Raw genomic sequence first — 26,093 nt, 5'->3', positions numbered from 1 at the left:
AACCAGAGGAATGGAGAGAGTTCCACGTACTTGGGAAAGACAGGTGGGGGAAGATTTTGATCGAGCTTATTGGCATCAATTTTCGCAAAACAGTGATAGCTGACGTGACATGTTACGCAATAGCCGGAATCGTCTAGGCGGTTGATGGTACTTTTTATTTGTGGGAATTAATTAATACCATGATTTCCTTCGCCTACTTATTTTTTGTAATTATTTGCAGTGTTAGTTTAAAATTAAACACATGTTAGACAATTTTGAAACATAAACATGTAATGAATTTATTAATTATAACAGCTTAAGAAAGCGAAATAAACAATTAGGACAGACTTGTGTATATGGTTATGTGTATGCAAGGATGCATTCATAGTTTATAATAAAATAACGGAAATTTCAAAATATATAAATGGAGTGATATTTCATATACGAAAAACATTTTTATTTTTCATAACTAAAAATGATTACGCTTAATACATTGGCGTTCTTTGCGTTGCAACAATTCATGCGATGACTCTCTTAGTACGTTTTTGCGCAACATAGTGGAATTTTTGAAGTTCAATGCATTTAAGGTAGAGCTGTTATCAACTGATCTACAGGCACTTGAATGTAACTTTAATCGCTTTTTATCGTTGGAGCTAGGTAATATTTCCTCTATAAATACCCCCGATTGTGACCATTGTGGTTTAGGTAAGATATGTTCGGGATCCACGATTTTGCGTTTACGTTTTTGTACAACATTATGAGAAGCACGTCGCAATTCTGGAACTTTATCCTGACCAGCAAAAAGTATATGGCGTACTTTAAAACCAAGGTTGCGTGGTGTAATTGAGCTCTCATGAAATCCACTTGCACTTGGTTTTTTTGTTGGTGTGACTGGTTCTTCCAATACAACACCAGTAGGCAATTCAATTTTGTTAAATATGTCACGTTTCTTTTTCTTTGGTGCTAGCACCTCCTCTATGACTTCACCACTTGCACAATTTAAACGTTGGAACACTGGAGACTTGTTTTTACCTTTAAAGAAAAGATGTATTTTTACGTACGAATATTTTGATAACTTTAACCGAGATAAGCAGATTTTATTGTAAACAGATGCAAATCAAAGTTTTCACACTTCGAGATAGTTGTGCAAATTTTTTTTTTAAATTGCCTTCGTTAAATTCTTTTTTTTCGACATTTAAAAAAAATACATATATCGTTAGCTTAATGTGAAATTGTGCTAGTCACTTTTTTGGAAAATTGGTTTTTAATGCAGTTTTAAAACTGAATTCAAAACACATCGATCACAAGAAAAAATATTTAAATTTTTAATTTTTACGTGCTGTTTGCAATGATGTGTAAATGTGCTAAGTTGTCAGCTGGCAAAAAAAAATGTGCTAAGTTAACCAGTCAATAATATCAATCTGAATAACTAGCCATTTCTTTGTGCGCGCATTTTATTTACTTATTTAATTCATTCAGTCTACAAGTACATGCTTTGTTGTTGTTGTATTAACGATAAAGACACTCCCCGAAGGCTTTGGGCCGATGTTGATGGTCCTTTGCCGCATATAGATCCGATACGTTCCTGTAACAAAGTACTATTAAGGTACTAGTCTGACCATCTCGGGAACGATTTACATGACCACATTAAACCTTCTAGGCCATCCCGTCCTCCCCACCCCCTAGTTCCATGAGGAACTTGGGGTCGCCGGAGCCTCGGCTGTCAATGAAACAGAGTTCGCCACGGGTAGGTGAGGTTGGCAATTGGATTGGAGAAGCTATATATTGCGCTGGGAACCCCTTGAGAGGGTTGCCTACACAACTCCTTGAAATTGGATTCACCCAATTGAGACATACCTTTGGTGTTTGATAAATGCTTTGCGCTGACCATAAGCTACTTCAATTCTTATATCTCGATAACTACATGCGGTTACACACTAGTTAAAAATAGAAAACAATTCAAGCTTAAACTAATATAAGCTGTTATTAAAATTAAGGATACTACTGAATTGATTTGCTAGATGTATAGTCCTAGTTATAGGTCCATTCATAGCATAATTCGTTTTATTAGTTATTTAGATAAATAATCTATTATGCCGAAGATCACGCATTGGAAAATATGGAAGGAACAAATTAGATAAATCAGAGCAATTCGTGTTAAAGTTTATTACATTATAGGCAAGCATGAGTGAGATAAAAGTTCTTCTGTCATGCAGAACAAGCAATTTGTGCCTGCTGGTATATGATGGGAGGCCGTCTGGCCAGTGAAGCATACGTAAAGCAATTTTGTAAAAATTTGTGGTACTTTCTTAATTTTATAGGAGTTAGATTCATAGAAAGGATTCCATATTATTGAGCAATATTCAATACCACTTCTGACCAAGGATATATAAAGTGCATTGCGTCATAGGGTACTTAAAATCACTGGTGTTACGTCTACTGAACCCAACTATTGCAAAAAGTTTTGAAACAATGAAGTCAATGTGACTAGAAAAAGAGAGTTTGGAGTCAAAAATTACACCAAGTCTTTACTCTCTTTGCAACGATTAAGAGATTTAGCATTTGTTTGTAGATAAAGTATGTGGCAGTTTTCTTTATGGAATAAGACACAACACAGCATTTGTTTGAATTTAAAAGTAAATTATTGTCTGCGCACCTTCCGGCAAAAGAGTCCAGATCAGAACTGTTAGAAATAGTTTGACAAATAAATAGTATTTTTTGTGAAATATATAGTTTTAGTGTTATATTTCGATCATTAAAGGGGAGAAGTGATGGGGAAACATATTGAGTAAAAAGTGCTAAGTCAGGAGAAAAAATTTGTTTTGAGTGCGGAAATTGTGTGGAAGCCATAAAATAGCTGCTGGGTTGGCATACATGATTTTTATTTATCTTTTTCAAAGCTTCTACACTCAAAAACATTGCAATTAAGGTATCCTCATTGACAGTTTTGAAAAAAAGAATGTTATTTCAAAAGTTATTCATTTTTTTCGTGACCTGTAAAATTCGTAAGAAGTGACTTAGCACATTTTCACATTAAGTTAACGATATGAATTTTGTAATGAAGTATATGCGAATAAATATCGAAAACGTTTTCGGAAAAATTTGAAAAGTCCAGAAATTTTCTCTGAACTTAAGTTTAAGTTACTGTTTCTCAAAATTGTTGACAATTTCTTTTCAAAGCGTTTCAGATTTTCTTCCATATGAAAAAATTGTCAAAAATCAATACGAATTTTTAGAGACCTATAACTTGTTCTTTGTCATACACAAACTGATTGAGCCGAAAAATTGCATACTCAAATAAATTGTTCGAAGTTTTCGTACAGTTTTATCGAATTTTTTCGATAACAGTTTTGATTGATGTGTGAAAAAATTCACATGTTTTTTCTTAAAATATCGAAAAGAGTTTAATTGACAAAATTGCCACTCTTCGTTAAAGAGACATATGTAACTGTCATTAAATCTGAGTTTTATAATGAAACTGTATGAAAAAGAAAACTTCGCTTGCGTTTTCCCCAAATATAAAAGATTTGGATTTTCTGTTTAAAATAAAAATTGTGATGTATCTTACATTTCTTTTTTGCAAGTTTGGTCTTTGAACCTTGATCGGAGACTGCATTCAATATTTCCGTAGGAAGACGCCTATCACCGAAATGCTCTCCACTTATCTGAGAAAGAGAAAACATATAAATTTAGTTTATATATTTAAGAAAACGTATTTATGATGTGATGTATATTGGAACGATTTTCCGTCATCCCTTGTCAAATTTGTTTTCGAGACAAACCGGTTTCGGCATTGTGCCATCATCAGTTTTCTCTTCAGAAGAAAATCGACACTGATGTCGGAAAATCAACAAAACGAAATAGTGTGACGAATATTAGTGAGATTAAGTGATACTCACATCACTAGTCTGATGCTAAGTAAATGAAGCTATAACAACAATAAAGCAGGCAGTCACTTGTATCTACATAAACGAATCAATCATTATGTCTACACATATGTACGTACACGCAGCGGAGAAGAGACGCACAAACACATGCATATATCTTATCTGAGATGCTCCCAAAAGTAGGCAATTATCTGTGGAAGTGTCACTCACATATACACGCGCATATGAGAAGCTATACACGTGCATCTGTAGTTATAATTTTATAGCAGTAACTAAGTAAATTCTGGAAAGGCCTAGAAGTATGGAACGAGGAAATCGAAGAATATAAAATAGCGCAATCTGAGCAATCAGCAATCAGGTTGATTTAAGCAAGCTATCAGTTGCGAAGTATAAGTGTTATTTTGAAGTACTTTAATAAAGGGTATTTTGTATTATTGAATAGTGGAGTTATTTATTCAACAGTTTAGTGATTCGAACGTTAGTAGAAGGAATAGAAAGAAGAAGGAAAGAATATGAGGAATTGCCCAAAATTCGTAACAATTGGTGTCAGAAGTGGGATTGTTGAATAAAATCTGGAGATTTCGAATACAACTTGGACATAGCAAAGTTAAGTGAATTAAGGATCCAGCAACTGAAAAAGGAGTTGGAGAACCGTGGATTGGAGTTGGAAGGAATTAATGTGGACGAGTATGTCTTTTATCCTGATGTGGAAGAATCAACAACAAAAATTGAAGAGAAAAACGAAACATCGCAGACAGTTACCAGCACAGACTTGAACATGATATTGGCTCCAATATCTGCACAAACAGCGACAGTAACATCAATGCCGTCGCAAATGTCATCTCAACTGGAAGAACAGAAGACATCTATGGCATCGCAACTGGAAATACAGGAGGCACGCATTTCAGAAATGTCCTCACAATGTCATATCAACTGGCAGAACAGAAGACAAGTATAGCATCCCAACTAGAATCCCAGGAGAACCGTATAACATCCAAGATGGAAGCACAAGAAACGCGTATTTCAGAACTGTCGACACAGATCACATCCAAGATGGAAACACAGCTAGAAGAACAGAAGACATATATGGCCGAGCAGTTGAAAGCACAAGAGGCTCGCATATCTTCTCAGCTGTCAGAACAGGAAGCAAGGGTATCATCAAAACTGGAAGAGCAGGATGCAAAAATCGCTCAATCTCAGGCAGAAGTCGACGATCTAAAAGGTCGTATGGAGCAGTTGCAACTAAATCGCCCAGCTGTTTCAGCAAGCAATCCAAAGGTAAAAACACCATCCGTTGACGGTTCTGTTCATTTCCAGGCCTTTAAGCTACAGTTTGAGAAGACCGCAGCAGTGAACAACTGGAATGCTGATGATAAAGTTGCAGCTCTCTTCGTAGCATTGAAGGGGCCAGCAGCCGAAATCCTACAGACGATTCCCGAAGGAGAGCGGAACAACTATGAAGCATTGATGGCCGCTGTTGAGAGACGTTAAAGATCGATAACTTGCCCCAGCTATTGAATGTCGTGTGATACCTATCTCGCAAACTGGAAGGAAATCGAGCAGTCTTACCGTCAAAGGAAATGTGGATGACAAGGAGCATGTACTGACTGTAGATACGGGCGCATCTCATTCTTTAATCCGATCTGATTTGGTCCAAAGGAGAGTAAAGCCATTACCTGGAGCAAGATTGCGTACGATTACTGGCGAGTATAACCAAGTCCGGGGAGAAGTTATCTATGAAGTCTTAATTGGGAAGGTCATGGTTCTACACAAATTCGTTGTGGCGGAGATCGTTGATGAAGTCATATTGGGAGTGGACTTCTTGGTTGACCATGACATCAAGATCGAAATGCAAAGAAGGGTGGTGCGTTATGAGAACCAGGATGTGCCACTTAACTCCAGGTTGGAAAAAGGGTTCAGCAGTAATCGAGTGCTGGTGAAAGAGATTCGACAAAAACCACAAAAGTCAAAGGCAGCAGATCGGGCAAGGGTTGATGGAACGAATGGGCCAAACAAATCAAAACCGAAGGTACCTGCGAGAAAAACACTGGCATTGACAAACCCCAACGGACGCACTAAAACGACTGAAAGAATTTTCCAGAAAGACTGCAAGGGTGGTTTCAAGCCAGCGCGTACTACTGTTGTGAAACGTCAGGACGATACTGATGATGCAAAGCAAATCCGGCAAGCGCAAGCTCTACGAAGTCGTTCATTGGCCAAACAACAGAGTGTGAGGAAACGGCCCAGGGTAATGAGTAGTAAGATGAAACACAGGTACGACAAGAAAAATAATTCGGAAGGTTTCCGGGAGGGAGATTTGGTACTGCTATAGAACCCTCACCGGCGGAAAGGTGTTCCGTCCAAATTTTGGTGCAGTTGGGAAGGCCCGTGCAGAGTTGTGAAGAGGATCGGTGATGTCATCTATCGCATACAAACAATGGGAAACCACAAAATAGAAGGGTAGTTCATTTGGAGAGGCTAACAGCGGTTAGATCGAGAGATTTGTCTGATAGAGGCGATCAGACTTAGGCGGAGGGCAGTGTGATGAATATTAGTGACACTAAGTGATACTCACATCACTAGTCTGATGCTAAGTAAATGAAGCCACAACAACAATAAAGCAGGTCCGTCACTTGTATCTACATAAACGAATCAATCATTATGTCTACACATATGTGCGTACATGCGGCGGAGAAGAAACGCACAAAACACATGCATATATCTTATTTGAGATGCTCCCAAAAGTTGGCAATTATCTGTGGAAGTGTCACTCACATATACAGGAAACTATACATGTACATCTGTAGTTATAATTTTATAGCAGTAATTAAGTAAATTCTGGTAACGCCTAGAAGTATGGATCGAGGAAATCGAAGAGTATAAAAGAGCGCAATCTGAGCAATCAGCAATCAGTTTGTATTAAGTAAGCTATCAGTTGCGAAGTATCAGGTGTATGCATATGAAACCGGTATTGGCATCTAGCGGTCAGTAGGCACAATTGTTTAATTTTCTGCTTCCATTTGGATAAATCGGCGATAGAATCTCATCGAATGCTTGTCGAAGCTTACGGAGAGCACGCTCTTGGTCGTACGCAGTACACAAGTTTTAAAGTAATTTTGATATGAGAAACGCTGACCGTGGCAAACCAAAGAAATTGTTCGAGGACGTCGAATTGCAGGCTTTGCTGGATGAAGACGATAGTCAGACGCAAAAACAGCTCGCAGAACAACTAAATGTGTCCCAGACACCCATTTCCAGACGTTTGAAATCCATGGGAAAGATCATGAAAACCGGAAGGTGGGTGCCACATGAGCTGAACGACAGACAGCAGGAAAACCGGAAAATATGTGAAATGCTGCTCGCCAGACAAAAAAGAAAGTCGTTTTTGCATCGGATCGTTACTGGCGATGAAAAGTGGATTTATTTCGTGAATCCCAAACGCAAGAGATCGTATGCGGACCCTGGCCAACCAGCACAATCGTCCCCAAGACCAAATCACTTCGGAAAAAAGAAAATTCTCTGTGTTTCTGGGATCAGCGTGGTGTAACCTGGTATGAGCTTCTAAAACCAGGCGAAACTGTTAATGGTCAACGCTACCAACAACAATTGGCCAATTTGAACCATGCTCTGCGCCAAAAACGCCCAGAATATGAAATTAGGCATGACAAAGCGATTTTTCTCGATGACAATGCACTATCACACCGAACAAAACCGACTCGGGAATTGGTTGAGTTGTACAGCTGGCAACCGCTACCCCACCCCGCTTACTCTCCAGACTTGGCTCCATCTGACTTTCACTTATTTGCATCGATGTGGCACGCACTTAGCAAAGAGCGCTTCACTTCTTACGAAAATGTCGGAAAATGACTCGATGACTCGTTAGCTTCAAAACACGAAGACTTTTTTCGGCGAGGTATCCATGAATTGCCTGAGAGCTGGTCAAAATGTGTAGCTAGCGACGGCGCTTACTTTGAATAAAATATTCGTTACCATTCTCTTGAAATAAATGTGTTTTTTTTTTTTTTTAATAAAAAATACCGGTTTCATATGCATACACCTGATATAAGTGTTATTGTGAAGTACTTTAATAACGGCCATTTTGCATTATTGAATAGTGGAGTTATTTATTCAACAGTTTAGTGAATCGAACGTTAGTAGAAGGTTGCAAATAAGAGGAATTGTCCAAAATTCGTAACAATAGGTATTTATTATAAATCTTCAATTCCAAATTTTCAGTTTTATTTAGAAGGGAAACTTTATATTGTTTTTTTAAGCAATCAAACGTATTTCTATTGTAATTGATTCCTAAATATAGGGAAAATTAAATAAAAGGCGCGATATACCACTGAAGAGATTTAGGCCGAGCTTCTCTTAAAATTTGCGTTGTGCTCCTTTTTATTTTTCATACAAAACGGCGGGACGGAACCTATAATTTTACGCCTACTCTGACCGTCATCTGCAAGGCAGATGAGTTTTCACTGAGAACATTTTCATGGCAGAAATACACTCGAAGTGCTTGCCAAATCACTTGTTTCTGAATTTTTGATGCTGCTTTGTCGGGCTTGAGCCCATGATTTTCGGGTGGTAGGCTGAGCCCGCTACCACCACACGACGGCTTGGGAACTGAATTCCTCTCCACAAACTGTTCACTCTTTAAAAATTCTGAAACGGAATCCTGACCTACATACGTGAACATCCAACCCTTGTTATAAACCCAAATTTAGCTCAAAAACTTGTGATGGAATCGAATGCCAAATAAAAGTGAGAATTTTTCAGAAATAGTTACAAATATTTACGTCGTATTTGAGGAAAATGTTTAGTTGCGTTGCTACCAACTCGGAATTGTTTCAGACTATTTCGTATTGATAAAAATTGTTTTAGGGATCACTCAGGACGATTTCTGGATAAAATCGGGACTACTTTTGGATCATTTGAAGACTACTTCAGAATGGTTTTGAGTTTTTTTTTTTGAGAATATTTCACTGAAATACAGATTTACTTTATGGCGGCCTATTCGGATGCCCCGAAACGTACATGTTTAAGGTAACTTTGCTTAAAACTTAGTAGGTTACAAATATTGTGAGCGTGGTCTATAAAGAAATATATAAGGATTTTCATTGCATTAACTTTAACTCTCCAGGGAAGTTTATTTTAGGCCCATTTGCATAACGGCAAGTTGTCGTTTTACCTCAGAAGGTTAAAACTCGTACAATTTTGACAAATTTTAAAAATAACTCCGAGTTAAAAAGTTCTGCAGACGGCTCTTAAGGGGTTTGACCACCTTTGAGCATTTGGTTAGGTGAGGTTGTCTGATTTGTCCGTTAGGATGTATGTTGTTGTAGAATTTCCCTTGGCTTGAGAGTGTGTGTGTTGTTGTTGTAGTGTTTCGCCCCGTCCAATAGGTGCGACGACTTACTCATAAATTGTCATCAATATCCTCTAACAGGAGTCCAAGGAAATTTGCAGTTGCAACAGGGGTGGACCAGAGAGAAAGGGGTGTTACAGGTGCAATATTGCAATTGAAAAGATGGCTGGTGTCATGTGGAACACGTTACAAGTAGGATATACATTATGTGCGTCGAGATTGATTCTGGATAGGTAAAAGTTTAACTTGTTATAGTATCCAGATGGAAGTTGAGCTAAAGTGACGCCCGTCTCTCTGAGGAGGTTGCTTTCCTCTACTGCGTGTTTGGGGTATTTGACTTTAAGGACGAACATCACCTTTTCGTCATGCGGCTGAGTTCTGAGGTGCTTATTCCCCCATAATGCTTGCGGATATAACTTCCTAAGTCCATGGGGTGCGGGACCCTCTTCAACCAGAAGTCTGTTGGGATGCACAGGTTTCTGGGTATTCAGTAGAAACTGTTTGCTCAACGCTTCATTTCTCTCCTATGGGGAGTACTCTCGCCTCACTGTGTAAATGATGTTCTGACATAAGACAACTCATAGCAGTTCTGAAGCGCTGTTCTAATATGCCTGTAATTTCTTCAAGCGAGTAACTTTTACGCTCGGCAACCATATCGGGGACGCGTAGCATGCAGGCGGCCGGGCAATTGCTTGAGTGAGCGACTCTTTATCTTTTCCCCCAAGTGCTGCCAGCAAGAGATTTGAGGCATTTATTACGGCTGTGGATTTTAGGTACAATTGCGGCTACATGCTCTCGAAAATGTAGATCCTGATTGAACGTGACACCCAATATGCCATCGACGTGGTGGAAATCCACGATCGACATGTGAGAGATTCGATACGTAGAATTTAAATAAAAGCGGGGATAGGGCACTCTGTGCAGTCCCTTCATAAATTCTTCTGGGTTTATATATTGCGTTCCTGAATTGCACCGAATGACCAGACAGATAATTTGCAGTGCACCTTTTGAGACTAGGAGGAAGGGAGGACCCTTCCAAGTCTTGCAGTAACGTGCCGTGGTTTACTGCATCAAAAGCTTTTGATAAGTCTAGCGCTGTGAGTACTGTTCTAGGATAAGGTTATTGATTCAATCCGCAATTTATCTGTGTGTTGATGGCGTTTAGTGCGGTGGTAGTGCCATGTTATAGGGGAGCAGTATGTCTTCGAGTGCTACTTGCGATAGGAGAGATATCGGATGATATGGTTATCCTACGTTAGCTGGTAATGCTCTTTTCTCTTCAAACAATAAATGGTCGTGCAGTTGCTGCCACTCTCGCCAGGCTGTCCACCCGCTCATTACCTTCGATCGATATGATTCTCCTATGTTAGCTGGTAGTGCTCCTTGGCTCCTGGCAGAAGCGGCTCAGGCCCAATGGATAGTGCATTCGCTGCCTGTCCGCCTGATCATTACCCTCCACTCCCTTTTGGCCTGGAACCCAGGCCAGCGGTACTTGCTTAAGCTTTTTCAAGCGATCCCAGTTTTTGCTGAATTTATTTCGAACGCCGATATTACCATAAGTGCGGCTTGACTATCGCTGATTATGGCGATAGTTGCTGAAGGTTCAGCTCAGCACACTGATTTATGGCGTACACCTCCACTTGAAATATTATCGGGTATTCTCCCAGACTCCGTTCCATTACTTCTATTAGTTTGGAACCATCGGCATACACATTTATCGCATATATCAAGTCTCTAAAAGATCCATGGGAAACTAAGTAGCCTGTCCGCCCAATTTTTGGTGACGTTTTATCACAACGGCCGTATGGTCTGCGCTCAAGCTGACCCGAGGCATTGAGTCTCGTTGCGTTTTCTAATGCTATGTTCTTCGGCACCAGGTCCGCAGGTGCAATGTGCAGAATGGCATTCAGTGCAGCCGTCGGGGTTGTTTTCAGGACTCCCGTTATGCTAAGCAATGATTGCCTTCATACCTCCACTAAATTTTTGAGGTACGTTCTGTTCATTCTCTCCTCTAATTTGAGCTTCCACGACAACTAACTGCCTAGAATGATTCCTAAATATTTTGTACAGGTTTCTCTGGCAGGCTCCCTTCCGCCTTGCTTAGGCCTAGTCCAATTAGAAACTTATACCTCCTAGTAAACAAGACCATATGCGTCTTCTCCGCGCCCGATCAATCAAAAAGCTTATGGTTAAGGCACTTTTCACTTATGACAACTGCAATGTTTTCTGCGTACGCCGTAAGTTTGAGGGGTCTCTAATCGAGCCGCCTGAGAAGCTGGTTGACGACCAGACGTTCAAAGCCGAGATGATAATAACCCGACCTGTGGCGCGTCTACAGCTCTCACTGCAGAGTAATTATCCTGCAATTAAGCGTACAGCTTGCTTCCTCCCGTTTCATTTTGAGCATTAAGCTAATAAGCTCCCTTTCTAAAGATCTCGAACTTTCAGTAGCCATCTGTCCGAAACGATTGCTAGGATCAACCAATGCCACAATCAGTGACTGCTTTATCACGTCACTCATACTCTCGGCAACAGCCGGAGTCTTATCTGCTACTTTCAAATCCGTGATTGGTTAATCGCCACTTTTTATGCCCCCTCACGGACTTGTAGTTAGGTAGTTGCTAAATCGTCATTGAGGTCCATCTGTCCTACACCTTTGGACTCCTTTGTCTTGTTCATACGGCTGGCCTGTCTCGCAGCCATGGGGCTGCGTCCCTCTCTGCCAGGCTCGTCGCCTTCAGCCCAGCGTTGCCTCTTCATTCTGCAGCTCGAAGCTTCTTCCTCGTACCGGTTGTAGTACACGCACACTCCAAGTGCTCATTCTCGTGGTCTGTTGGGAGAACTACCTCTGCCTAACGCTTGATCATTCTAAGTGCAACACGGTACTACGAGGAAGTTCACACCTTCCGTTCCATTACGAAGTTCGTTGACTCTCCACTACTTTCGCCCACCGAGTCTGACGCATCGCTTTTTGCGCTTTTGTCTTCATTGTGACCCCGTTTCTCCCTCTCGAAATTCCCTAATTTCCATAAGATCTCCTAGTTACCATTATACTCAGCGGTATAATATAGACCGCCGTCCGCCAAAACGGCGATCTTTACTGTGGGAAGGCCATCGTTACTTCCCGAGACGACCCGGTATAGGGACCCCAGCGGGTTAGGGGGTCAGAATATTCTCGCTGTAGGTATGCCTGTCGTAAGAGGCGACTAAAATACCAGATTGAAGGGGCTGTGTAGTGCAACCCTTCAGGTTGCCAGCGCAATATATAGCTTCTCCAAATCCAATTGTCAACTTTACCTATCCGCGGCGAATCCTGTTTCACTAACAGACGAGGCTCTGGCGACCCCAAGCTCTCATTTAACTTGGGGTGGGGAGGGAGGGGATGGCCTGAAGGTTTAATGTGGCCACATAAATCGTTCCCGAGATGGTCCGGCTAGCACCTTAATGGTGCTGTGGTACCGGAGCGTACCGGATCTGCATCCGACAAAGGACCATTACATCGATAACACTCCCCAAAGCCTTCGGGGAGCAACCTTCTCGCTACAACAACAAAAACCCGGTATAGGGAAGGCTCCGTTGGAATACAGCCGAATATATCTCCTGGCTGGAAATCACCCAATAGGCATAACACCCTGGATTAGGGGAGTCGGCAGTTCTTAGCCACCTACATCCCGCCGCCCTCTCATGAGACTCAGCCGCATATTCGGGCGTTATGGAGTTCGGCTGAGGGCTTACACCATCGGCAAGGTGCTTACCCTAGTAAGCGTATTTCGATTTATATATGGGAGTTACCACCAAATCAGATCCCCCTGAGCTAATAAAAAAATTGCATTTTGCACCATCCAAAAACATTTTCATGGATTCAACTAACGTTTCTCCATTATTAGTTAAAAGTTTTTTTTTTGCATTTGGATATTGTGACGTGGATAATTTAAAAAATCTTTAAAATCATAATCGTAGTTGCAAAGATTTTTTACGAAGTTGCCCTTCTTTTAAAAACATCAAATTAAGCTGCGTGAGTTTGACATACTTATTCCCTAATTCGAAACAAATCTTAAGACAACATCTAAACTTTAAAAGAAATGGTGTCGCGACCGTAACAGGAAAAGGGGAAAAAGTTTAACAACATGAGAACTAGAATTTTCGCTAATTTGATTCTTTGCATATGTGTTAAGTCAAACAGTATCTAAATATTACAATGCTAAAATTTCAATAAGAAGTGTTAGACCGTTTTCTAACTTTTATACCTGTCCTTAATAATTACATTACAATTTTTAATCCAGACATTTTTTTAGCCAAGCTGGAAACGTTTTGGAGATGTTCACCATAGTTTGGATCAAGATGACTTCAAGATATTTTACGCCAATATTGATATCACACGAAATGAGCTATTTAGACTATCAAGATATGATGCATTTTATTTGATAAAGCAATCGGTTGTGGAAATATCACCCAAAATACACTAAAATATCTAACAATGCGCCGGCGGTAAACCGAGATGTCGCGACCGCAACGTTTTAAAATGCTTATAAATCAAAAAGGGGTCAAGATTTTTTCTTTGAACGCCGCATCGATCAAATTTAGATATGGTTAAGATATGGTATGGCTCTTACTGAGTTTACGTTTACAGCGTATGGTATTAAATTGACCTTACCTGGGCACTACCAATACACTTTTTATTTGTAATTTGCCTGACTATATTTCTTACATCTTGCAGTGTTATAATAACCCAATCACTACTTTGACAGTTTTCTTTGCCGCTCACGCCCAGTGCTGCTACCGCTAGGTATGAATTGCTCCATAAGAATACATGCAAATGGTGCTGTGTTACCGGAGCGTACCGGATCTGTATCCAGCAATGGACCATCACACGGATTACGCTCCCCAAAGCCTTCGGGGAGTAACCTTATCGCTACAACAACAACACAATACATGCAAATAATATTTTGCCGCGTAGTGTAGTGCAAGCTCAGTGTGTCTTTAGCTTAACTATGGAAAATCCCATATTCTAGAAACACCAATAAATTTATTCAACAAAAAAGCGATTATTTGAAATTATATGTATGTATATGGGGCGTATCACACGGGTTCGAATATTTCGTAAACACTTCAAAAATAAATAAAATAAAAAATTGCAGCACCCTTTTTTTTTTATAACTTATTTATTTAATCAATGAGTGATATACTGTTGTAAAGATATTCAGTCAGGGCACAATTCGTCCGAAGAACTCATCAACCTATCTGGCCACTTGCAGAACGGCACATTATCTTCAAAACCAAGCACAATAGATCTAAATAAAGGTCGCAGTGCATCGAGGTCTGATAATAATACTATTTTTTTAACCCAGAGTTAATTTTAAAATTTGTAAAATCATATGGCCCGTAATCATAGTCGCTGATTAAAATACTCTTTAATTAAAATCTTGCCTTAATTTAAAATGGGATTTAAAATTTTGGTCTGTCATAGACATATTAAACACAGTTTTCAGGTAAAATAAGCATGGACAGGGTATCCGCATTAAAAAAAGGTATTGATTGGTGCTATGAAGAAATTTTAAAAGTTCACCCTGTTCCTTACAATCGTGGTTACTTGACTCCACGTATAAAAAATGGTAATTTTTTACTTGACAAATGCCGTCTTCCAGTGAGTTTTACAGCTCCGTCTCACGCTCAATTCTCACGGGAATGCTCTGGATCATTAGCCGTGTTTTTCAACACGCATATATCCGTTTACGCTTAAACTTTATATGGACTGCTAAGCGACAAACTTTAAATACACCTCTGAAATTGCTGCGCATAAATTTTGTCCTACTAAATTTCAATACGCATTATACTCCGATGTAACTGAAATATGTGCCTTTGTTTCACCCTCTACACTAATTCTATGTATTCTATGTGTGTCCACAATTCATCGCAACTGATTCAAGCGCAAACGAAACGTATACGCGTGTAAAAAAAAACACGGCTATTGAGAGACTTGAGAAGCAGATGTCGTCAAATTTTCGCACACGTGAAATGTGATGCCGCCGCTGTTTTTCATTTAACTCATACGGCGAAAGGCTAAGCAGCGACATCTATTTTTGAAAAAGTGGGTTTATTAAAGGCAGCGTTGCCAAACTAAAAAGAAGTAATTCCAGTGAGCCAGATAATTTGGGCTCACAAATTGAACCAGACTTCTATCTGGATTTATCTGGCTCAAATCGTTGTTGTTGCATTTACATGTAAAATTATTTATCTGGCTCAGGATTTTGCCACCGGATGATGGCAAATAACGCTTACAATAGCACAAAAATTGTCAAAGGAGTATCTGAAAACGCGTTTTTATCATAGTCCGGTGGCGGATAATTATCATTCAATTCTATGTAAGTTATTAGCAAACGTTTTGTAAAAATTCGCTGTTTTTTATCAGCCGTCAATTTAAAATTGAGTGCACAATCTTTTAATTGAACATGACCATCTAAGAGGGTGAGAAAGAGGGGAAATAGTTCAGCAGCGCCGCACCAAGCAGTTCTTAAAATTTTTGTTGCTAATTCTTGTTGTATTCCGTGTTTTATTTCACGATTTCTTTTAAGAGGAATTGGCAAATGTAAAGGGGAATAGAAGACACAAAAGGAAATGTCAGCAGAGTTGAATTCAAGAATTCTGTAATGTAATTCAATAATTAGAAGTCGGAAATAAGAAACTGTTCTTTTATTAATAGATATTCACAAAAAACCGAATAATTACACTCAAACGCCTTTTTAGTTAATTCTTTCCTGTGTACAACAATATCACCAAAATTACATCAACCACATGAAAGTCTTAAACATTTTTTTTTTTGCAAAAATATCTTGATGGAGTACAAGTATTACTTTGCCGCCTTCGGATTATTGCTCCCGAAATTTTTTGACATGTATTAAAAATCGACGCCTGTGGTAAATAATTCTTTCCATTGAATATTTATTTCTAAATTTAATGCCAAAATCAGTATAGGAAGCTACTTTTTCCTCAAAAGATACTAAAATATCAAAACTCACAAATATCTTTGAATGCGGAACAGTTTAATTAAAGACGTATATTTGCTTGTCGGGGAAGCCTTTTTTCACTTCCATTTAAGTTCATCTAGTTTAAATAGCAAATTGTTTAATTTCTCGCAACTTTTGACAGCAGACCACAAAAAAAAAGAAGGTAATTCTTAAAATTATGAGGTTGTCATTTTTTATTTAAAAGCGTATTATTAAAGTCTCTCTTGACGTCGAAGTTTAGCATATCGTTCCCCAATCTATAGGATTGGGTAATTTTCAAAGGAGTTGCTAGAAACTTTATGCGATGTAGATATTTTTTAGTACAGTTAAAGGGCCATTACTCTGTATCGAGAAGAAAGAAATTCCTTACACCCTTGCACCCCGACGTTATGCGATTAGGGCTAAAATTTTCTATGCTTAAGTATACCTGGGTTTTGCTTTTGAAATAACATTTTTTGCTGATAGAGAATTTTTCAAAATGTGAATAAATACCACTTGAGATAAGTCTAGTTTCTGTTATAATTGCTGATAGAGGGTATTGAGTATAAGCCGTTTATAAAATTTACATTTTATATTTAGCTTCTGACATTAAATGCAGGATCAGATCGAAGGGCCTTAAATTTGTGTAACTGGTGCGTTCTCTGAGTGTTGCTTATTTGCTCTAGAAAACGTGGAATACTTTCTACGTTTACTGCGCTTCCTAGACTGGGAGAAATGCCCTATTATTTTATTTGAAAATTTTTAAATTCGAAGGCTTACTAGAAGGCACCCGTATAAGTCTCAGGTAAAGTGCTGTAGGAAACACGTGTGGGCAGACATGAAGTTTGCCAACTGAACGCAATATAGGTTGTTCCCAGGTATCGTTGATGGTCAGCGATGTTAACTTGAACTTTAACTCACTTTTTATGACGATAAAAAGTATGCCGGGAGATTTGAAAATGCGAATAGCTTTTGAAATAATAGTCCAGTTCAATAAGATATCTGCTTGATTTGACAGTACCTTACATTGAGCAGCCGTTCGATGTTAGGGATTTCAAGACGCCAAAGTTGAATGTTGCAGTATCTAAATGGAAAACCACCTTGGGGCAGGGTCGCTGTTGACTGAGGCCCTAGATCCCTACAATTTAAGCGTTCACTGTGCCGTGCTAAAGATTATTTTCGATGGAAGAATGTCGTTAAATGTTTTTATTTTCTATTCCAATTCCCATAATTTTGAAACAAATAAAAATATGGAAAAAATGATTTAGTTGAGATGCTAGCACAAAATGGAATAATCTGTTTCATTGTCAGGTTGTTAACATGACAACCGATAACTGACAAACGAATTACTTTCTTAATTGGCGCTTAACCGTTTAAACGATTATTGCGGTCCAACAAGGCACCAGTCTCTCCTTTGTCTTGTCAACAGGTGCCAATTGGTCACATCAAGGTAATTTAAATCGTTATCCACCTGGTCCTTCTAGCGGAGTGGAGGGCGGGTTCGATAAAAATACTTTTTTAGCCGAAGCATTCTCTTTCATTCGCCAGCGTAGCCGCTTTGTTTTAATTCTCTGGACGATGTTGGTGTCTGCATAAAGCTTACACAGTTCATCATTAAATCTTTTTCGGTACGCGCCGTACCGGCCGCGAGTTCTCTTGAACACTTTAACAGCCGCCTCATGGTGCTGCTGCACCATACAGCAGAACAGGTACGATAAGTGCATGTAGAGCATAATTTTCGTTTGCCGGAAGAAGGCTTTACTTTTCAGTTGCGTGCCTAGTCCAAAGTAGCAATTATTGCTGGTTTTCAAAGCTGATGCAGGTGTTTGTGTTAATGCTGCTTCTCAAATAAACGAAGTCTTTGGCAAGCGCTCCGAGTTTATTTCTGCCATGAACAGCTCTCAGTGAAAACTCATCTGCCTTGCAGATGCCGTTCGGAGTCAGCTTAAAACATGTAGGTCCCGTCCGGCCAATTTGTAGGAAAAATCAAGAGGAGTACGACGCAAATTGGAAGAGAAGCTCGACCTAAAATCTCTTCGGAGGTTATCGCGCCTTACATTAATTTTTTTTATTTTCTTAAAAGTGACGAGGTTGCCGAGGTGCAAATGCGCTGACTCTTTGCTTGATGACAGCAGGTATTTTGTGTTCTCCTCCTTAACGATCACACAACTTCTCCGCTTCTATTCCAGTTTGGAGAAAGCACAACTTACGGCGCGGGCGCTAGTAACTGCACGCTCATATAGAATATTGTTCCACAGGTGCTAAGTTCTGCAGCTAGTATACTTTTCTCTAGCCTCAAAGTAAACAAATCGCTCGATAGGAGGTTACCATGTCTAAAACCTCATTTAGTTTCAAACGGCTCGGAGAGAGCCACCCAATTCTGACTGAGATGATGGTGTTGCTCAAAGTCATTTTGCAGAGCCGCATAAGTTTAAAAAAGCAAACCAAATTCAGACGTAGCTTCATATAGTCAGCTCCTTTACGTGCTGTCGAAGGCGGCTTTAAAAACGTTTAAGAGGTGATGTGTATCAATTCTTTTTTCGCGTGTTGTTTCAAGATTTGGCGCATAGTGAAAATCTGATCAACGGTAGATTTATCAGATCTGAAGCCGCGCTGATAAGGTCCAATCAGCCGATTAATCGTGGGCTTCAACCTTGCGCACAATACAATTGACAGAACCTTATATGCGATACTAAGAACGCCAATTCTGCGATAGTTGGTGCAGTTTGCAACATCCCCCGTCTTTTGAACTTGGCGACCACATTCTTTTCGATGCATGTGATTTAATAGCTTCTCGCCGTCTTATTTGAAAAGCTCCGCAGGTAATTCATCAGCACCCGCGGCCTTACTGTTTTTTTAAACCTGGTAATCGCTTTTCTTACTTTGTGAAAGTCGGCTGGAGGGACGAAAATTCCATCATCATCAATTGCGCCCTCGTGTTCATCATCTTCCCTAGGCGTTTCATCGTTTTCTCCTTTTAGAAGCACAGATAAGCGTTCCCTTCATAATTTCAGCACCTTCTGGGCATGGGTACCGGGTCGCCGTTTTAGTTTGGAGGAGTTTGCTCCGGGCTTAAACCTTCGGTCTCTCGCCGGATTTTTGGTAAAATTTGCTGGGGTTATTCCTGGTAGCTAGCAGCTCAAGCGCCTCGCACTCATCTTTTCTTCCTGTAAAGGATCTTCATGTTTCGTTTGCTTTTAACGTAACCCTGTAGAGAAGCAAATTTTCAACTTTTTACCCTGCACACCTCGTGACACACATTTTGGTATAAGAACTAGATAGTTAGTGCTCCAATTAAAAATCATTGCTAGGTTTTTTGATGTAATATAATTCTAAGTTTAATATATTAAATTTAACGAATACATAATTTTTTACCTGCTGTGGAGATTTAATTTTACGAGCTTCATTCATCAAAATTTTAGCTGACGCTCTTAAAGCCTGTTCCAAAGCAACTGTTGATTTTTCTGAAAAGATATATAATTAACTATGTGAACACTCTTAAGCAGTACCTCAGTATTTAAAAATAAAAACAAGTAAAGGGTTAAGTACTGAACTGTCGAAATGTAAGTTCGGTTTTATAAATGACCCTATTTAACAAATGTGCATAATTGCGTTTTCTTTCTGGGAAAAATGTTACCCTCATGCTGCACTCTTACTCTAACGGAAGAGAAAGTGTTGTAGGCATGTTAGCTACACAAGTCATCGATACGAGAATGAATGCAAAATTAGTTCTCATTAAAATTCCATTTTGTTTGAGAACGCTATGTTTCTCTAGTGTTTCCCGAGTCGCCAATACAGATTCCAGAACGAGGGTATTTATTTAATCTTCCTCTAATATTTATCTAGCTTCAGTGTTTGTTGGGTTGGTACTACATACTCAGTACTTAACAGGTCTGCTCTTGAATTTGAATAAAGGATCGAAAAACACATAATTCTTCATAAAAAAAATTTTTATTATGTTTTAAAAGGTTGTATTTGAGTCCAATATTCTAGACAAATAATATGCTACAATAATAGAATAAAATTGTGTAGTGTTTTTTTTTCTTTTGCTCCATGGCGTATACTCAGGGTCCGAAAACCATTTTTTAAGGACTGGTACAAAATGTTCTGAAAATTTAGAGCTCCTTAAACATTTTTAGTAATGACAAAGAGGCTTTTAATAAATTATTTTTGAATTTATGTTTGAAGACATTTTTAAAAATATGTTAGCTTCTGAAGTAACGCCTCCAACAATGAGAATAATGAAAATTAACGAAGAGCTGCGTGAAAAAATGTTGTACATTTGGACGAATCCCAATGTTAGTTACAAAAAGTTGACGAAAGTCACAGGATCATCCGAAGGAGTCACCGCCCAAAACCGACCAACAGACGCACAGGTGGAGAATAATGTTTCATGTCGATAAAAGGTGTTGTCAAAAGTGCAAGTAACACGAACCAAGTAGAGAAACGGTATTGAAAAGCGCAAAAAGAAAAATAATTCAAAACGAAGTGATAAACCGACTTCAAAAAGCGTTTCCCCTATGAGACCAAAATGGCTTGTGTGATCATGGACGAGAAAGTTAAAATTACTTAACAAGCTTCAACGCTTGGCATGTGTTTGCATTACAGGAGCCATGCGAACATGCCCGACGGCGGCAATGGCAGTGCTGATTGAACTAACGCCTCTATACATAATAATTGATCAGGCAGCTTGGAGCACTTTAGTTAACATAGCTAAAGAGGGAGGTGGAAGAGGCAAAGTGATACAGTCACGGAATATAGGAAGCTGAAAGAACAGATTCCACTCATCCAACTTCACGAGAAAGCTAATTAAGTTTGAGAAGCGTGCTATGGAGCAAATGTACGTGGGACACCTCCAGAATTGAAGCTCTTCACCAGGATCACACTCTAATATGATATACCTGTGACTCGAAGACAAAGCAGGGCATCTGAGCGGGGATCTTCAGCCCCAGTACCAAAATGTCCATACCACTCGGAAAATATTCGAGCATCTTCCAAGCCGAAGTTATCACCGTAAGACGATGTGCAGAGATAAATCTACAGCGGGGATACACATATGACAGAATTGTTATACTCCGCAAAAGTCAGGCTGCGCTCAAGGCACTCTTCAAGAGTGTTTGAGTGCGTGGAGAGGTTAAACCGTCTAGGGGCCAATAAAACCATTCGTTTGGCTTGGGTACCTGGACGCAGAGGGGTAAATGGATACTAGCAAGCAGACGGGCCGGCCAGGATGGCAGCGGCCGGAAAGCCAATAGGACCTGAGCCCATCATGCCGATATGTAAGCATGAGGGCTTGCAAAGTCTTGTGAGACCGTGTGAGCTTTTTAGAGTGGATGGACACCAACTTTCCATTATGAAAATGTTTTCGAGCATTTTAAGAATCAAAGGGTTAAAGTGTGGTATGCATATCACTACTTGCAACCGATTGGCACAGGTCCTCAGAGGTGTGGGAGGGAATGAGAATAAAACTTCGTGAACAATTTTTCGAGCAGGACGTCTGCCGGCTGTTTTTTCCATAGATACATAAAATGTGTTGCGGCCACCGTGGTGTGATGGTAGCGTGCTCCGCCTATCACACCGTATGCTCTGGGTTCGCACCCAGGTTTTTCAATTAGAAGAAAATTTTTCTAAGCGGGGTCGCCCCTCGGCAGTGTTTGGCAAGCGCTCCGGGTGTATTTCTGCCATGAAAAGCTCTCAGTGAAAACTCATCTGCCTTGCAGATGCCGTTCGGAGTCGGCATAAAACATGTAGGTCCCGTCCGGCCAATTTGTAGGGAAAATCAAGAGGAGCACGACGCAAATTGGAAGAGAGGCTCGGCCTTAGATCTCTTCGGAGGTTATCGCGCCTTACATTTATTTATTTTACATAAAATGTGTTTTTATAAAAGCGATAAAAAAGAAAAGAGTCAAGCATTTACTTAAAATATAAAATAAAACTTGCATCTGTGATTACTTATAGAAAATATCACTGATTTCATCTACACAAGTTGTTTTAAGGGAGTGTAAACTTGTCATCTCCCTTTTGATTTAAAATGTTTAGCAAATTCCAGACTAAAGATAATATTGTAGCATGGATATATTTTCTAGAACATTGAACCCAAAGAGAAACTTGTATAACCTTTTTTCGAAGCGTCCTAATAAATGTTAGAATGTTACAGAACATACAAACCTTTTAAATGCTTAATATCTTTTGTAGCAATTGACGCATGATTCACTGGTTCCTCTCCCGATGAAGCTGATTGCTTGGAACTCTTTTTAGGTCTTTTGGTCTTCACTTTACTCTAAAATAAAAAAATAAAAACTTAAAAATCAGTATGATATGTACTGGCATTGGGCTGGGTACTTAGAAGATATCACAGCTGTAAAATATTGAAATCAAATTTTATTGACGTCAACGGAGCTAACCGCGCACGTCTAAAGTTGTACAAAAATTGTGTGCAGTTCGATGTATTTTTGGATTAAAAAGCAATATACCCTTCTAACCTGAATACTTGTTCACTAGTTTAACCTTAATCAAATATCGTTACATTTGTTAGATTTTTTATACCGTATATTTTAACTGATTTATTCTACTTGTAATACTACTACTTTTCAATATTAAATTTTTAAAAACCTTGAAAACAAAAAGATATATCTTTTTTCATGGCATGTCATGTCAGTAACGGCTGCGCATACCCGCGATTTTTTGAGTGGTGACCAATTTTGTAAGAGACTGATACCCGTATTGGCAAAAGGTGACAGTGGCAGTCTTAAAATGTAAAACTATATCGATGTACCAAATTTGATTCAAATCGGTTAAGCCGTTTCCGAGCTGGTAGTGGATATATAGGATATACAAAGAAATATAAAAATGGTGAGGTGGCAACCCTACTTAAAAGTATCAATGGAAATGCGGAGTAAAATACTTTTCGTTTGGTACCCATATTGGCATACATATCTCATGTAACCCCGGGTCCCTCCGAAACCGGGGGCTCGATCCATAGTAATTCTGCGCGGAACAGCGTGAATTTACTGTCAAATATTTCCTTTCATAACAATGAAGTGAGACAACTACTTTTTTTAACAGAAATAACTGTTGTTTTAGTTTTGGCCAGCTAGATTGATCAAATTGATCGTGCGGCGCTTTACTATATTTTCTACTCGTTTAAGACTGTTTAGGCCATTTATTGTTCATGTCGAAAATTGGTCGAAAGTGGTATCAACGGATACGCCAGTTATAAGAATCCAGTTGCGAAATTTAACTCTTTATAACTGTTCAAAAGCTATTTAAAAAACAAACACTTTCAATGTCAGCTTAACACGGACTTTGCATCACCGAATTCACCAAGTTATTAACCCTCAAACGGGCAAGGCTGCCTTGGGACAGCCTTTGTTAAAATCCAAATTTTTAGCGGCCGTTGCAATTTTCGCTACAAAGTACATTAATGTTATTTCCTTGGAATTTAGTTATTATGTTATGCTCACTTTTTTATTTTTCTCCGCGCTCGGTGTGCTCATACTTTCATTTTAGAGCGCGATTCGAGTGAGTTTACATCTAAAATTTACTGTTGTGAAGATAAAACATTTAATTGAAAAATAATTGAACTTGTGCTTGTTTGCTTGATTCGAAAATTTAATAGAAAGTTTGGGCGAGTATAAACTTTTGATAAATATATCTAGTGATTGTGTAAATGAAAAAGTACAAATATGGGAAAAAAAAGGTAAAGGCAGCCTTGCCGGTTTACGACGAAAGTTGCATTCTCATAATTGCTGTTCATCATGATCGTTTTTTGTGTTTGCATATGAAAGTATGTAAGTATTATTTCTTTTCTAGAAATGGAAACAAAAGGTCGTGTACTCCGAGAGAAAAGGTTTAGGCTTTCCGACATTACTGAAGAAGAAGTCATTCAACTAATGGAATCGGTAGATACAGACGAAGATTGTGGGGATTTTAGCAGTGATGATGAATTCAATGATCCAGATTTTAGCCCAGATGAAATATCTCCCGAAGACGCTGAATGTATTTCAAATTGTATTAGAGATATGGATGCTAACGGGTCAAAGAATTTTGTTATCAAAGTTTCGACATGTCGCTCATCACCGCGTCATCACCGAAATCAGTAGTCCCACCAAGCTCAGCAGAATCCTTGAAGCATCAGAAAAGAGTACGATCTCCTTTACTAGTGTCAGAAAGTGTTGGTCCTTCGAGTTTACCATCTGGTGGAGGGTTTAATGGTTCAGGTATATATTATGTAATTTTTCCTTACAGAAGTCATTTTTTTTTCAGAATTAACTGAAATATACATAGATTCAAAAGAATTTTCGAACATGACATGGCGTAAGAGGCAGATGCAATAACTTTTCAGGGATACTTCACATTGCCACAGTCAATAAAAGATCTGTCTACTCCAATGGAATTTTTCAACTACTTTCTTTCAGAAAAAATTATATTTTTGATTTCTGAAGAGACGAATCGCGCAGCGCTCGTAGAAAACGTTAATACAACTTTTAAAACCAACCCAGAAGAAATTCGACATTATATTGGAATTTTGCTATACATGTCCTTGTATCGATACCCTGATTTAGAGAGCTACTGGGCAAAAATGCTTTTCCAAAAATACAGAACACCATGCCTGTAAAGAGATAAAGAGATTTATGTTAATAAAAAAATACCTGTCTTTTCATGATGAAAGCCGAAGATTTCAAAAAGGACAAGCGGGCTACGATCCTTTGTTTCGTATACGAAAACTTTCTGAAGAGATAAACAAAATGTTCGACACTATACCAAAAAAAAGTCGCCTGTGTGTTGATGAGCCAATGTGCAACACGAAAATAAGACACCATTTACGCCAAAACATGCCAAATAAGCCACATAAATGGGGTATAAAACTATTTGTACTCTGCGATACTAATGGATTTGCTTATCGCTTTGAAATTTATAATGGCGCAGGAGACAATGTTATCTTACCAAACTCACCGGACTTAGGAAGCACTGCCAATGTTGTTGTTCGCTTGTCCCAAACAATACCAAGAAACCATATCCTTTATTTTGATAATTTTTACACAACGCTTCCGTTATTGGTATATTTACGAGCACTTGGAATTTTTAGTCTAGGTACAATCAGGGTCAATAGGATTGCTAACTGTAAATTGCCTTCCGACCTCGAAGTGAAAAAACAAGGGATAGGATTTTCAGTAAAGTTTTTTGCATCATCGTATGGCGTTGAAATAAATACAGTCCTATGGAAAGACAATAAGAGTGTACAATTAGCGTCAACATACGTTGGAACTGAACCAGGTCAAATCCCACACTTCAGGAGTCAAAGTGCCACCGCTACGATCGGAAACAGAAAAAGTACCTCGAAGTAGACTGTCCTCAGATAATAAGGGAATATAATAAGCATATGGGTGGAGTTGATCTAATGGACGGTCTTATGGGCAGAGCTAAGACACGAAATCCAATGATTCGACTTTTTTATCATCTGATTGATATGGCTGCAACCAACTCGTATATTTTATACCGTCGAACGCTTTCTGAAAAGTCAAACGATTCTAGCTGTAGTACAAGTGGAGAAAAAACCTATCAATTACCACAATTTCACGAAGAAATTGCAGCTGGTCTAGTAGATTACAGGGAGAGACGACCTCCGGGACGAAAAGCAAGTGCACTTCAAAAGGTAAAAGAAGGGGTAGAGATCGGAATAGGCAAGAGAGCAAAGCATCTGGTTGACGACGTTCGTTACGATAGATATGGCCACGTTCCAAAGTGGCTGGAAAGAGAACATGGTAAGAAAAAATGCAAGTTTTGTAAATCATCACAGACGCAATGCATTTGCCAAAAATGCCAAATAAACCTATGCTGTTCGAGTTCGAAAAATTGTTTTGCCGAATACCATTCCAA

At 39.1% G+C, this 26,093-nt stretch overlaps 1 protein-coding gene across 1 annotated transcript in view; it reads right to left on the bottom strand.

Moving 5' to 3' along the window:
- Nucleotides 1–252: 252 nt before the first annotated feature.
- Nucleotides 253–26,093, bottom strand: part of sle (slender lobes) — a 105,976-nt gene continuing 80,135 nt past the window's right edge. Inside the window, exons 4-7 of the mRNA XM_067760355.1 lie at nucleotides 22,383–22,494; nucleotides 19,590–19,678; nucleotides 3,548–3,644; nucleotides 253–1,011 (exon numbers count right to left, since the gene is read on the bottom strand). Coding sequence (XP_067616456.1) covers nucleotides 449–1,011; nucleotides 3,548–3,644; nucleotides 19,590–19,678; nucleotides 22,383–22,494 — 861 coding nt within the window. The 3' untranslated portion in view covers nucleotides 253–448. The remainder of the gene's footprint in view (nucleotides 1,012–3,547; nucleotides 3,645–19,589; nucleotides 19,679–22,382; nucleotides 22,495–26,093) is intronic.

Source organism: Eurosta solidaginis, chromosome 1 (genome assembly GCF_040869045.1).
Source record: "Eurosta solidaginis isolate ZX-2024a chromosome 1, ASM4086904v1, whole genome shotgun sequence".
Lineage (NCBI taxonomy): Eukaryota > Metazoa > Arthropoda > Insecta > Diptera > Tephritidae > Eurosta > Eurosta solidaginis.
This window is presented reverse-complemented; position numbering and strand designations above follow the sequence as displayed.